At 46.3% G+C, this 12,360-nt stretch overlaps 3 protein-coding genes across 3 annotated transcripts in view; all 3 read right to left on the bottom strand.

The window, feature by feature from the left end:
• ADHFE1 (alcohol dehydrogenase iron containing 1) overlaps positions 1 to 8,270 on the bottom strand; it is a 34,094-nt gene extending 25,824 nt beyond the window's left edge. The window contains exons 1-2 of the mRNA XM_053896180.1: positions 8,161 to 8,270; positions 969 to 1,006 (exon numbers count right to left, since the gene is read on the bottom strand). Of these exons, the coding sequence (XP_053752155.1) occupies positions 969 to 1,006; positions 8,161 to 8,219 (97 nt within the window). The 5' untranslated portion in view covers positions 8,220 to 8,270. The remainder of the gene's footprint in view (positions 1 to 968; positions 1,007 to 8,160) is intronic.
• A 1,519-nt stretch (positions 8,271 to 9,789) lies between these two features.
• Positions 9,790 to 11,473, bottom strand: RRS1 (ribosome biogenesis regulator 1 homolog). Its single transcript, XM_019453190.2, has one exon. It carries the CDS (start codon positions 11,366 to 11,368, stop codon positions 10,271 to 10,273), a length of 1,098 nt encoding a protein of 365 aa, XP_019308735.1. The 5' UTR covers positions 11,369 to 11,473; the 3' UTR covers positions 9,790 to 10,270.
• The window catches only part of LOC109269291 (ubiquitin-associated protein 1-like), a 59,832-nt gene continuing 58,901 nt past the window's right edge, over positions 11,430 to 12,360 (bottom strand). Inside the window, 1 exon segment of the mRNA XM_053896153.1 lies at positions 11,430 to 11,741. Coding sequence (XP_053752128.1) covers positions 11,430 to 11,741 — 312 coding nt within the window.

Raw genomic sequence — 12,360 nt, 5'->3', positions numbered from 1 at the left:
AGGAAACTACTAATTCTTTGTTGAAATCAACTAATAATTGGAAAAAACCAGCTTGAAGACAAAATTCTGCATATGTCCCTGAGGACCTAAAAGGCTGGGCAAGCTTTCACCTAGTAGAAGGTCCTTAATGACTGGGAGGTCCCTTGGCTTATTTTATTCTAAATGGTGAGCAACACCAGTGGCAGGAAAAAGCCTTCAGTTAGTTACTCTATCTGTTCGATTCCCCAACAGGCTTCTCTGTGGGTTCTGCTTAGTTTCCCGTATGGGCAGGCCCCCTCATTTCCATTCTTACGGTGCCCTTTAGATTTGACCTTTCCTTCTACGAGGTGAAATCAGTTTTTGTGTCAGTAATTCATGTGACGTTCTGAGGATACGCTGAAGCTACAATGAGCTTCCTGCTGTTCTGTGGACAATGGTGTTGGTAAGGATTAAGACGTTTGTGGGAACTGAAAACTTAAGTCATTATTTTTAATTATTAAGAAATAGAATGTTAGTTTAAAAAAAAATGATAGACACAAGTTTTCTCCTTCTAGGAACTGCTTTGTTCTTTAGCCTCTTTCTTTTTTGAGATAAATTAAAACTTTCCAAAGATTTCATCTTAATTCTGTTTGATTGACTCAGACAGTATTAAAATCTTATCTGTGCTTTTACAAAGCACAAAGCTTATACAAATCTTATTTGTAGCTTTGGCAAAGAATTCTGTTTGAAATAGAAAAACAGCATAAATAGTATTAAATATATACTTAAGCCAAACATATAATCAGTAGCATGCATTAAGCTACCATCATATAATTAGAACTACATATTACCAACTGCAAGTGAAAAGGCAACCACTTCAATTTTCCTCTCATATCCCTTGATTTTCTTGATTTATCCTTTGCCTAAATGTAATATGAGTGTCAAAGGGTGGGGTGGGGGGGTGAAATTGGAAATTTTGGCCAGTTTAAAAACACAAAATATATTATTACCTTGGGAGTAAGTATGAGAATGAGTAGGGCACTGGCATCTAGGGAAAAGAAAAAAAAAAGTGAAAATAGAAAAGCAAGAGAAGAAGCTTTAATGTAACCCCCCACTACATTCTAGTCTTAAGATGCTGTCAAAACAGTAGCTATCGGCAAACATTACATAGGAAAACCCAGAAATCATCATGGACAAAAAAGTTGACTCAGGATTTTTCCAGTGTTGCGGGATCCTTCTTTCAAGAAGTATTCAAGTGGTACTTAATAAATGTCTGCAGGGAGCTGAGATAAGCCCTCTGGAGATACAATTAAGTTTGAGATGGGGTCTCAGTGCTCTGTGAGGTGTCAGCTCTTTTACTAGGTTAGGTGCTTGATCAAATTGACTGCTCAAGTTAGTTGAGTAGGTTAACTACTCACTGTGCCTCCCCTCCCATTCCCCCTACCCCGGGGGAACTCGAATTTGTATTTCCCCATTGTCTTCAAGGTGTTTAATTTTCTTGAAACTGGCTCTGGACCCCGCCCTATGAGAAGCCCTCACTTGCCTGCAGGCCACCAGTAGGTCACCACCTACTGCTTCCATCCTTCCTCCTCCCAGCCCCAGCGACCTGCCAGCCCCTGGGCGCCTCTTGCTGGTCCCCTCTGTGTCACCCCCTCCCCAGCAGCCTGAAGTGTGCTCATGCCCATCACCCTCTCCTCCCCGAATCCCTCACCTTATCTCAGTTCCCAGTCCACTTCTCTACCCTTGGCTCCGTGTCCCTTCCCAGTCCTGGTTGCCTCCTATTTCCTGGACAGTCCCCCTTCCTCCTGTTCCCTTATACATTTGAGTGTCATGTAAGGTGTTTTTTTTTTTTTTTCAATGTTTCTATTTCTTGCCAGAGGATCTTGTCATAGTGGGATCCCAACAGATACGTGAATGTATGCCCCCCAACTACCTTGTTCCCCCTTAAAATTTGGAGCAAAAACATCTGAGGGGGAAGATGGGGAAGAAAGGAAAAGTGCTGAGCTCAATAGTGTTCAAGACCTCCAAGACAGACTTAAGTCAAAGCTGACGTGGGAAGTGGTGAGAGCACTACCATGAGTCAAGCCTGCCACCTCCTGGACACGGCTGAAAACATCCAGTGTGGGGGAGAGTCCTGGGAGCATCCCAGTGGGGTGAGCAATCCTCAGGCTGCTGCAGGGAAATCAAAGTGGGCAAGGCCAACTTTGTTGTCCGTCAAAGGTGGGTTTTACTTTGGAGAACTTTCCCTGCTTTACCCCCTCCAAGGACAAGGAAGCAGAGGCAAAGGGAAGAAAACAGCCAGACTCAAAACTTTCCAATGCCCACTACCGTGGGAACACATGCTTCCTTATACCCTTCCCACTTCTTTTTATTTTGTTTTTAAGGTTCTGAGGCTACCTTGATTAATCATTTCTACTTCTTACTTATGGTTTGAATCCCATCCCGTCTTCCCTTCTTGGGACCTCCATTTGTCCAGTATTTCCTGGTCTTCCTCCTCACTCAATCTTTGTCATCATATTTAAGAGTTTCATGCTTAAAGGTCTCAACCTCTTGTCCCCTCTGGCTTGCTCACCCTCTGGGTCTCCCCTTCTGGCATACATCTGTTGGCTCCATTTTCTTGCCTCCCACACATTGCTTGGCCCCCTGAAATCTGGCTGCTGTCTCAACAAGTTCCAGCTTCTGCTGTACCCTCACTTAGACTCCCTCAGCACCTTGCTCTCCTAGCAATGAACACCATGGAGCACATTCTCCTCAGGTGGGCAAAGTGCTCTTCTCGGCTTTCAGGACTCCCTACTCACCTGGGCTTCCACTAATTATTCTTTCTGCAGCTCTTTTTCCACCCTCCCCATTCCTTAAATGTTGGGTTCTATACTGGGCTCACACCTCACCTCTATGGCAAACCACGCATCAAGGCCTCAAATATTTCCGTACCCAAATCCATCCACTTCTCTTGGGTCCTCTGCCAATCTCTGGTTTCAGTGTCATCTCTCATCTGGGTAACTACAGAGTTCCTAACAGGCTTCTCTTGGCTCCACCTTTGCCACACAGTGGTCAGGGGCTTATTTCCAGTGATGTCACCCCCTTGTTTAAACGTACTTTGATGACCCCCCTCCTCATCACTCAAACCCCACTCCCCACCGCCCTGATTCAGACATGGCCCTCTGGGCATCCTCACTGGTCCAGCTAATCTCTCTAGCCTGGCCTCTCATCTTGCTCCATCTCTGGAGCTCCTTGAAAATTTATTCTTTTCCTTGAATGGGCCACACATTCTCTTTCTTGCCTCCAGAACTGAACTTTGTGCTTGCTATTTCCTCTTCCTGGAACGTATCTTCCCCTGTTCTTCTGGGTAATTAGTGTCCTTTCTAGTGTCAGTGCAAATGTCACTTCCCCTGGGCAGTCTTCCCTAGGGCTGGAGGCCCCAGGTAGGTACTGTCTCTCTGTGGTCTGTACCACGCCTCCCTCCCCAGAAGAACTGTTATCACATGTACTGTTGGCACCATTCTCCTGTTTCCGTCTGCCTCTACATTGTAAATTTTGTGGTTGCAAGATAAGATCTCCCTTGATCATGACTTTATTTGCAGTGGCTACCATTGTACCAGGCACAAAGTAATACTGATTGAAGAAATACTGACTGAAGGCACGAGTAAATGAAGAAATAAATAAATGTAGACATTTAAAATCCTCTTAGCTTCTTCTCTCTTTTCCTGTGTACCAAGACACAGAACCTGACATGGGGTAAGGAGAATAGAATAAATTGTGGGTTCCCCCACTTTCTTAGGATAGTCTGAAACCACTGGTGGGCTTCTCTCCTCCTCCTGAGAGGCAGAGGAAACCACAGTTAGAGCAAGGCTCTCATCTACCTACCTTTTGGCTCTGGCCTGATTATTCTGGCCTTCCTCCTGGTATCACTGCCAGGATAAACTAGCCAAGCTTTCAGCAAAGGTCAGTTCCTCTCCTGTGGAATCTCAGCCTCCCTCATTTACTCAAGGATAGCAGTGCATCATCTCTCTCCTGCATCATCAAAATTTCCCTCTCAATAGATCTTATTCACCAGCATAAAATATTATTTTTCCTGTTTTATACTCATAACAACCTTCACTTGTCCCTCTTCCCTCTCCTGATGTTGCCCCCACCTCTCTTCTTGATTTTAGCTGACTATACATGCTCTCTCCAATTTCTCTTCTCCCATTCTCTCTGGGACTTCTTCCAATTGGCCTTTGCTCCATGACTCCACTGTCTAAGCTTACCAGGTCACTAATGCCTTTCACCCCACTAATATATCACTCAGTTCTCAGTTCAGTCCTCGTCTTACCCAACCTATCAGTGGTATCCTCCTGTCCACTCTCTTCTCCCTGACAATACTTTCTTCCCTTGGCTTCCAGGCTGCTCCTGGCCTAGTTTCTTTTCATGCTATTGACTCTGAATGCTCTTTTCTTCCTACACTCACTCCCTGAGTGACCTCACCTTGTCTCATGGTCTTGAATGCCTTCCATACTGACAGTTTCCACCTTTGTCTGATTTAGACATGTTGCTTGAACTCCAGATTCAGCTGCCTACTTGACATCTCCACCTGAATGTCTATTAGGCATTTCATATTTACCTGCCTAAGACTCAGCTCCTGGTCTTCCCTTAAAACCTCTTCCCCACCTGAGTTTAATGGTAACTTCATCCTTCCAATTGATCAGGGCAAAAAAAACCTTGTACTCCTCCTTGGCTTTCTCTATCTGGCCCCCAACAACTCTGACCTTACCTCCCCCTCACTCCTCTCCAGTTGTCATGTTCCAAAACCATGTCAGGTATTCTCAACCTCCACGTACCTTCCCAAAGAGCCACATGGCTCACTCCTTCCTTCCACTGATCTTTCCATAACAGTTACCTTCTCAGTGAGTGTGGTTGGCTGAGACCCGGAAGATATTCAGGTCTTAATCCCTGGAACCTGTGAACATTAGAAAGCAAAAGGGACCCTACAGATGTGATTATATTAAGGATTTTGAGATGGAAAGATTATCCTGGATTATCTGGGTGGGCCCTAAGTGTAATCAGAAGCATCGTCCTAAGAGGGAGGCAGAGGGAGATTTGACATAAAGGCAATGTGACCACTGAAGCAAGTTGTTACATTGCTGGCTGTTAAGATGGAGGAAGGAGCTATAATCTAAGGTTGCAAGAAGTGCATCTCCAGAAGCTGGAAAGAACAAGATAATGGATTCTCCTCTGGAGCAGCTGAAGGGACTGTGGCCCTCTTATACCTTGATTTTGGCCCAGTAAAACTGATTTTGGACTTAAGAACTGTAACAGAATAAATGTGTGTTGTTTTAAGCCACCAAGTTCACGGTAATTTGTTATAGCAGCAATAAGAAACTAATACAGTGAGGTCTTCTTGACCATTTTCTTTAAAATTGCATCCCTTCCTCTAACCCATCCTCCTTTACTTTCTCTTTAAGTAACATGTAATATACTGTAAACTTTACTAGTCTGTTGTTCACTCCACCTGCCCCACCTCTGCACTTAAGCACCAGGGATATTAGGCTGTTTTGTTTCCTGCTGTACCCCAGGGATGAGAACACTGCAAATCAGCAGTGGAGGTACAGTCCTTCTCTCCTGGGCTTTCTCCTATATGTCTGGCTATGTTCCTGTCCTTTTATGCTGACTCCTTTTCCTTCATTCGAAGTGCAAATCATTTGCAACCCCAAGCGCCTAAGGAGGCTGGCAGATAATGTAAATGAGAGGCTGCTGGCTGGCTGTGCAGCTGCTGTGCGAAGTAAGTGGTGGGCTGCATGCCAGGGCCTCTCAGGAAGCTGGAGTGCTTGCCCTGTTCAAAGAAGGTGGCCCCCACTTCACCTCAGCCTTAGCAGACTTTCCCCAGATGAAATGTGGGCCCAAAGATGCCATTCCTAATTTTCTAAAATTTTTATCTGAAATCTCCCACATTTTATTAAAAAAAATTTTTTTTAACATTTATTTATTTTTGAGACAGAGAGAGAGAGAGCATGAACAGGGGAGGGTCAGAGAAAGAGGGAGACATAGAATCTGAAACAGGCTCCAGGCTCTGAGCTGTCAGCACAGAGCCCGACACGGGGCTCGAACCCACGGACGTGAGATCATGACCTGAGCCGAAGTCAGATGCTTAACCAACTGAGTCACCCAGGTGCCCCTGAAATCTCCCACATTTTAAATGCTTACCCTATTAAAAAAAAAAAAGCCCCATTTTGCTACTCTGCCTTAACAATGCTGCTCCCTAGGACCTATTCTCAACCCATCTAGGTTTACAGTTTGCCAAGGACTTTGCTTCCACATCCTCTGTACAGTCCTCTATACACATGGGTGAGTTCCTACTTGCTCCTCAGCTCCAGAACTATATAGTCAATTACCTGCTGGAGGTCTTTGTCTGGACTTATGAGGGATGTTCAGTTTGAAATCCCTAAAGGAAGTTATCATTTCCCTCCTAAAGCTAGGCTTCTTCTAGTTCCCATCTTGGTAAATGGCCCTAATGTGTACCTGCACCCCAGCCAGAAACTTCAACTTCTCCTTCCATCTCACTAATCAGATACAAAATCCTGCTGATTTTAACCGACTCCTCAATATTTCTCATATCTACTCCTTGTACCAACTGCCTCTCTTTGGTACCTGAAGCTGTCACTTTTTAGCTGGAGCATTACAATTACTTCTAGTCTTTCCTCTCCACTGTACACTGCCACCAGAAAGCTCGAACATGATTTTAATCACGCCACACTCCTTTGTCATACAACCATTCCAAAAACATGTTCTACATGACACTGGTTCCAAAGGATATGAATGGTGTTCTTTGATAGAAAGATTTTTATGATAACACAGATTTAGAACAAAGAGTTTAAATACACTAAAGAGTTTAAACTATTTTTTTTATATCCTGTAGGACTTCTCAGAGCCTTTCGTGTGCTAATTATCCTGACTCTCCAAAAGCGCTATGCAGCAAAGAACAGTTTCCCATTTATTTGGCCATGGAATTTTTTTCCCCCCATGGGGCATCTCAAAGTATTAGTGGTTCACAATGAGAACTATTGCTTCCATAGCTTTCGGTATCTATAGGACATAATTCAAATTCTTTAGCATAGGACTAAAAACAAGGACTGTGAAGCTAGAATATCTGGGCTCAAATGATGGCTGTGCCATTTGCTTAGCTGTGTGAAACTGGACAAATTCTTTTTCTTCATGCTTTTATTTTTTTAGTATGTAATATGAGGATAATAATACAGTCTGGCATAGGGTTGTTCTAAGGATTACAGTTACTATTAATAGTACATGTAAAGCCTGTAGGGCAGTGCCTGGCACATGGTAAGTGCCTGATAAATGCTATATTCTTATTCAGGGTGGGTCTTCTCCATTCTCATCTCCTTCTATGAAACTAGGTCCAGATTTTAACTACTTTTAGCTCCTGGAACTACATCTCTTGCCAAAGGGGCTGCTCTTTGCAGTTTGTCTGAAATTCCTCTCTAATCCCTCTCCTTTCCCCTTACCTCTACCTATTGGCTCAAAATTTTACATGCTTTTCCCAGGCTGACTTGTGCATTTGCACATTCCACAAGGATTTATCAGGTGGCTACTATATACCTGGAATTTCTGGAGGGGGAGTCAGACATGTCATAACATTTAATACCTTGACTGCCTGTACATGCCAGGGAGTGAAGCTCCTGGTGATTTCACACAGCCATCTTTCTCTTCTACATTCTCTGTCCCCTGAGTTCCCCACAGGCCCATTTCACAAACCCTGTTCCTTCATCCAATTACCTGCTAGACTTTAAACTGCTCCAGAATCTTTCACCTTTGTACCCCCAGCACCTGGAATAGTTTTTGGCATGTAACATACACCCAGTACAAATGTGTTGGTTGGACACATGAATGTGTCTTTTGTCCACTGTGTCAAGACCTCCAATGTTTGCCACGACATGGGATCAGGCACTGACCTCTCCGGGCCTTTGTTTCCTTACGGTAGACCTAGCAGGGTACAACCTGCCTCACCGCGCTGTGCATGGCTGCTTGGCACCCTGTGACAATGCTGTCCCACCGGCCGCACGGCTCTGACGCGGAGCGGGTGCAGGCAGCAGTATACCCTACCCCAGGTTCTTGTAAGTAACCCGAGGAAGAACACGTGGAGCCCGGGTGGCTCGCCCCCGGCATGGGCACGCAGGCATACTCTGGCCCCCCGCCTTCCCGCCCCGCACTCACGCTGCTCGCTGCAGTTGCCTCAACAAGTGCGCGACCCGGGCACGAGTGGCTGCAGCCATGGCCGTGGGGTCTCCTCAGTAGCCAGCCCTTCCTCCTACCCCTCCACCCCCTCCACTGGCCAATCCTGGCCGCCGCCTTCCTGTTCCCGCCCACTCGGCCGAGCTTGCCTATCCCCTCTGCTAAGTCTCCTGTCACAGCATTAGCCTTTTTCGGATCAGGACCATTTTCCCACGAGTCAAAATCTCCGCTGCCTTAGCTGCAGTCCCACAATCCACCTCTGAAATTGCGGTAAAGGTAACTTCTCTGTAGGATCTTGGGTACTTCCAGAAGTCTCTCTACTTAAAACCCTTTATTTCACATGTTGGGGACGTAGGGTAAGGGAGAGAAACAGGGGCATTCTTTTTCCACTGATTCCTTTAAAATGCTACTTTGCCTTCCTAAAGTGTTTTCCTAATAAATTATTAAGACACTGCATTTAAACTGTTTTAATAGTAAATAAGGACCTTGCAAAAAGCCCACCAAGGGTTATCTCTTACAGGGCCAGTGCTGTGTCTGACTGCTGAATCAAGTCTAAAAACAAAAAACCAGAAAAATCCTCAAACAAAACAGTAACAACAACATACCCTGGACGGTTGAGAACTTAAAAGATGTTAAGTGCTCTATGAAAAGTTTGGCTTTTGGTGAAGTTAAGGTACCATTAAATGATTTCATCAGTAGTTGCAAACTTGCCAGGATTTCACTGTATTCTGTGGCTTAGCAGGGCCAAGTGCTTCACGTCCCTGTGGAAGAGTTGATCATTGATGGCAAAGTATCCTAAGATAGTAACAATTGGACATCTGTGTTTTTAGTAACGTATTATGAGTTTTGAAATTTTTGTTATGTATTATGAAATTTGGAATATGAAATTTGCTTTTTTTTTTCCATAGCAATTTCTAAAGGTAACATAAAAATGAGGCAACACTGGAAAAAAAGACAAAATGAACTCCCAACTTTAATTTCCTATCAATTGACAGACCAAAAAACAGTAAGAGTGGCTCACAGGGCTGTAACAGCAGCAAAAAGGCCCTCCTGGAATCTAGATCTACTATGAATCCTTTAAAGAAGATATTCATTTTTACAAAGACAAGTTACTGAGATTAGGGAAAAAGACCCATAATAGCTGTCAACATTTGACCTCCTCATCAAACCAGGTCAGTTTGACAAATGAATCAAAGATAACAGCGTACCAATTTATAGATTTGGTGGGTTTCTTTATCTCTTCTTAAAACAGACCCCACTGAAGTTAAAAGAAAAATTGGGGACATATATGTTGAAGAGGATTTAAGTATTTTCTGGATTAATGAGGATTAGTACTATTATTTAGTGAAGCCCAAATTTATAATTTACAGCAAAGCAATGTTTTCACAGTATAAAAAACAATAAAATCTTTTTACAAAGAGGTATCAGTTTTACTACACTTTCAGTATTATATCTGATACCAAAAGAAGTATGAGTTTTCCTAATAAGCCTCACTGAAATCATCATAAATTAACTGCTTTACGTTTTTTAGAAAGTAAATGAAAATAATCTGAACCAGGTATTCCCTTGGTTTTACTTAGGATTTCTACCAACACTTAAAAAGTCAAAAGCAACATTAGACACAGACTTTTATTAAATAACCTTGGTTAACAGTTACTTGTAAGTCCAGTTTTGAAAATGTAATCTTTCTGTTCCCACCTCTGCTTTGATACACTTGTCATAAAAATAATGCAGAAATCAATTACAAGGCTGAAATATGACCAACTCTCCTCTCCCTCTCACCATATTCAAAGTTAAAAAGAAAAAAGATGTGTTTTAAAAAATAGAACTCGTTTCCAGTTTCCACCAAATTCTTTCCCTGATTCTTATGTCCTTAAATACATCCTTTAATCTCCAGCCAAATTCTTGGTTGTGGGAAAAACATTCATTTGTAAAGTCCAACATTTACATCTGTCTTGGGGGGAGGTCAGCCTATCCCTTCAACCTCAAGTTCAATGAAGGCAGCAGAAGCCGCTTTCTTTGGTCTCCCCCTCCCCCCCGCACTTAACATTTAGTATAGTTCTTTGTTTACAGGCGGGTCCGAGGATGAAAATTACTTCCTTCTCTTTCCTCCTTGGTGTTGTCCTCCTTTCCTCTTGCCACCCAAGCGAGGCGGCCCGGAATTCACCTTGCCTCCCAAGCCCCCTTTCCTCTTCCCTCCCTGGCTGGGCGGGCCACCTTTCCTCTGGCCGCCAGCGCCCTGCCGGCCCCCCTTTCTCTTGCCCTTCTGGCTTATTTTCCTCCTCTTGGCCGCCGCCTCCTGGTCCTCCTCCCGCATCTGTTTATTGGTGGCCCTCGTCACGTCCAGCTGAGGCTTTTTGCTATTCATCACACGCAGCAGCTCCAACTGGCTCTTTTTCTCGGCTGCAAAATCCCCGAAAAGGGGCTGAAACTTCCTCTTTTTGCCGGAGCCCCGGGGCGCCTTCTCCTTGGGTAAGCGCTCTTGGAAGCGCCCCACAGAGGCAGTGGAAACCTTGGCCACCTGCATGGCGCGGCCCAGTTCCTCCTTACTCTGGTGTCCCGTAGGGTGCATGCCCGCCGTGCTGGGCAGCTGCATCTTGTGCGCGCGGGCCAGGTTACGCAGCCGGTTCAGCTCATTTTTGGCCACCCGTTCCTTCTTAGCCTGGATCCGCTTGGCGAACTGGTCCTCCAAGGGGTCGGCACCGCCGGGCACCTCGATCAACCATTCCTTGGTGTCGTCGCGAGCGCGCTGGTAGCCCCAGCGGCGTCGCCACTGGCCACTCACCTCGTCCCACACCAGATTGGTCTTCTTCTTGGGACGGATGCCCTTCAGGCGCGCGAACTGCTGCCAGCGTGTAAGCGGCCGCGGCCGGGGCACCGGCTTCTCGCGCGGCAGGCGAGTGGTGGGCTCCGGCAGTCGCGCAACCAGCGCTTCCTCTACGCGCTCCGTGGGCAGCTGCCACAACTGGTTGATGAGCAGCTGCGTGTTGTCCCGCGCCAGGGCCTGCAGCTCGGCCTCCGGCGAGGGTCCCGCGCGCCGCAGCCCCGTTGGGGGGTTCCGGTCCGAGGCCAGCAGGTTACCCAGGTCGAACTCCAGCTCCAGCTCCTTGTGCACTGTGATGCGCTGCAGCTTCTCTGCCTCGTCCCGCTCAGCCTTTGCCAGCAGCTCCTCCACGTTCTGGCCCTCCATGGCTCCGCCTGGGCTCACTCGTTTCGGGTAGACAGTCCAAATTACTTCTCTGCAAACGCCGTCAGAAGCCCGGGCAACGCAACCACGTGCGGTCGCCGAGACGCTTGTTCCGGAAGAGAAAGCTTCGCTTCCGGAGCACCCGGAACGGGTTTACAGTCCTGGCAACCTGAGAAAAGGCCGGCAGAGAGCAGCATTGGAGAGCAGATGGGATTATCGGAGGCCCTTCACCAGAGGCCCGGAGGTAGGCGGTGCTGGCTCGAGGAGTCCAAACTACAGATTCCAGGCCTAATTGGGACTGTGGCTCCCAGGATGCAGCGGCGTAAGGGGGCGGTGCAAATTTGGGGGGTCGCGGTTTGAGGGGGTCCCGCTGCGACTGTTAACAATTTCAGTGTAAATCAGTTCTCAGGATGTTTAGCTTCTCAGTTTTTTCTGGGATTAGACAAATTATATTTTGCCAGAGCCCTGACGTGTTCATGGGGGTCCTGGGTGTGAGCCGAGAAAGACACTTCCCACAGGTACACATAAAGCTAATTGTGGAAGATTTGATTTGCTTTGCAAGCGAGCAGGGGCTGGCAATTAGACCTCCCTAAGTGGACGCGAGGGTGCGCCCACGTCGGCAAGCTGGTGTCTGGAAGCCCAGAGCCCTGGAATCGCATCCTCTCCAGGCTTGTGGTAGAAGAGCACTGAGCTCTGCCGTGAGACTGCCTGAGTTCCAGTCCTGGCTGTGCTGTGGGATCTTTGGGTATTTGGGCCTATTTAAAAACCTGTAAGGGTCGCCTGAGTGGCTCAGTCGGTTGAGCGTCCGACTTCGGCTCAGGTCATGATCTCACGGTTCGTGAGTTCGAGCTCCGGGTCGGGCTGTAGGCTGACAAGCTCAGAGCCTGGAGCCCACCTCAGATTCTGTGTCTCCCCTCTGTCTGCCCCTCCGCTGCTTGCACTCTGGCTCTCGCATTGTCTCAAAAATAAATAAACATTAAAAAAAAAACAAACAC

The sequence above is a fragment of the Panthera pardus genome, unplaced genomic scaffold (genome assembly GCF_024362965.1).
Source record: "Panthera pardus isolate Hobbes unplaced genomic scaffold, ASM2436296v1 HiC_scaffold_7, whole genome shotgun sequence".
Taxonomy (NCBI): domain Eukaryota; kingdom Metazoa; phylum Chordata; class Mammalia; order Carnivora; family Felidae; genus Panthera; species Panthera pardus.
Note: the sequence above shows the minus strand (reverse complement) of the source record. Positions and strands in the feature narration are given on the sequence as shown.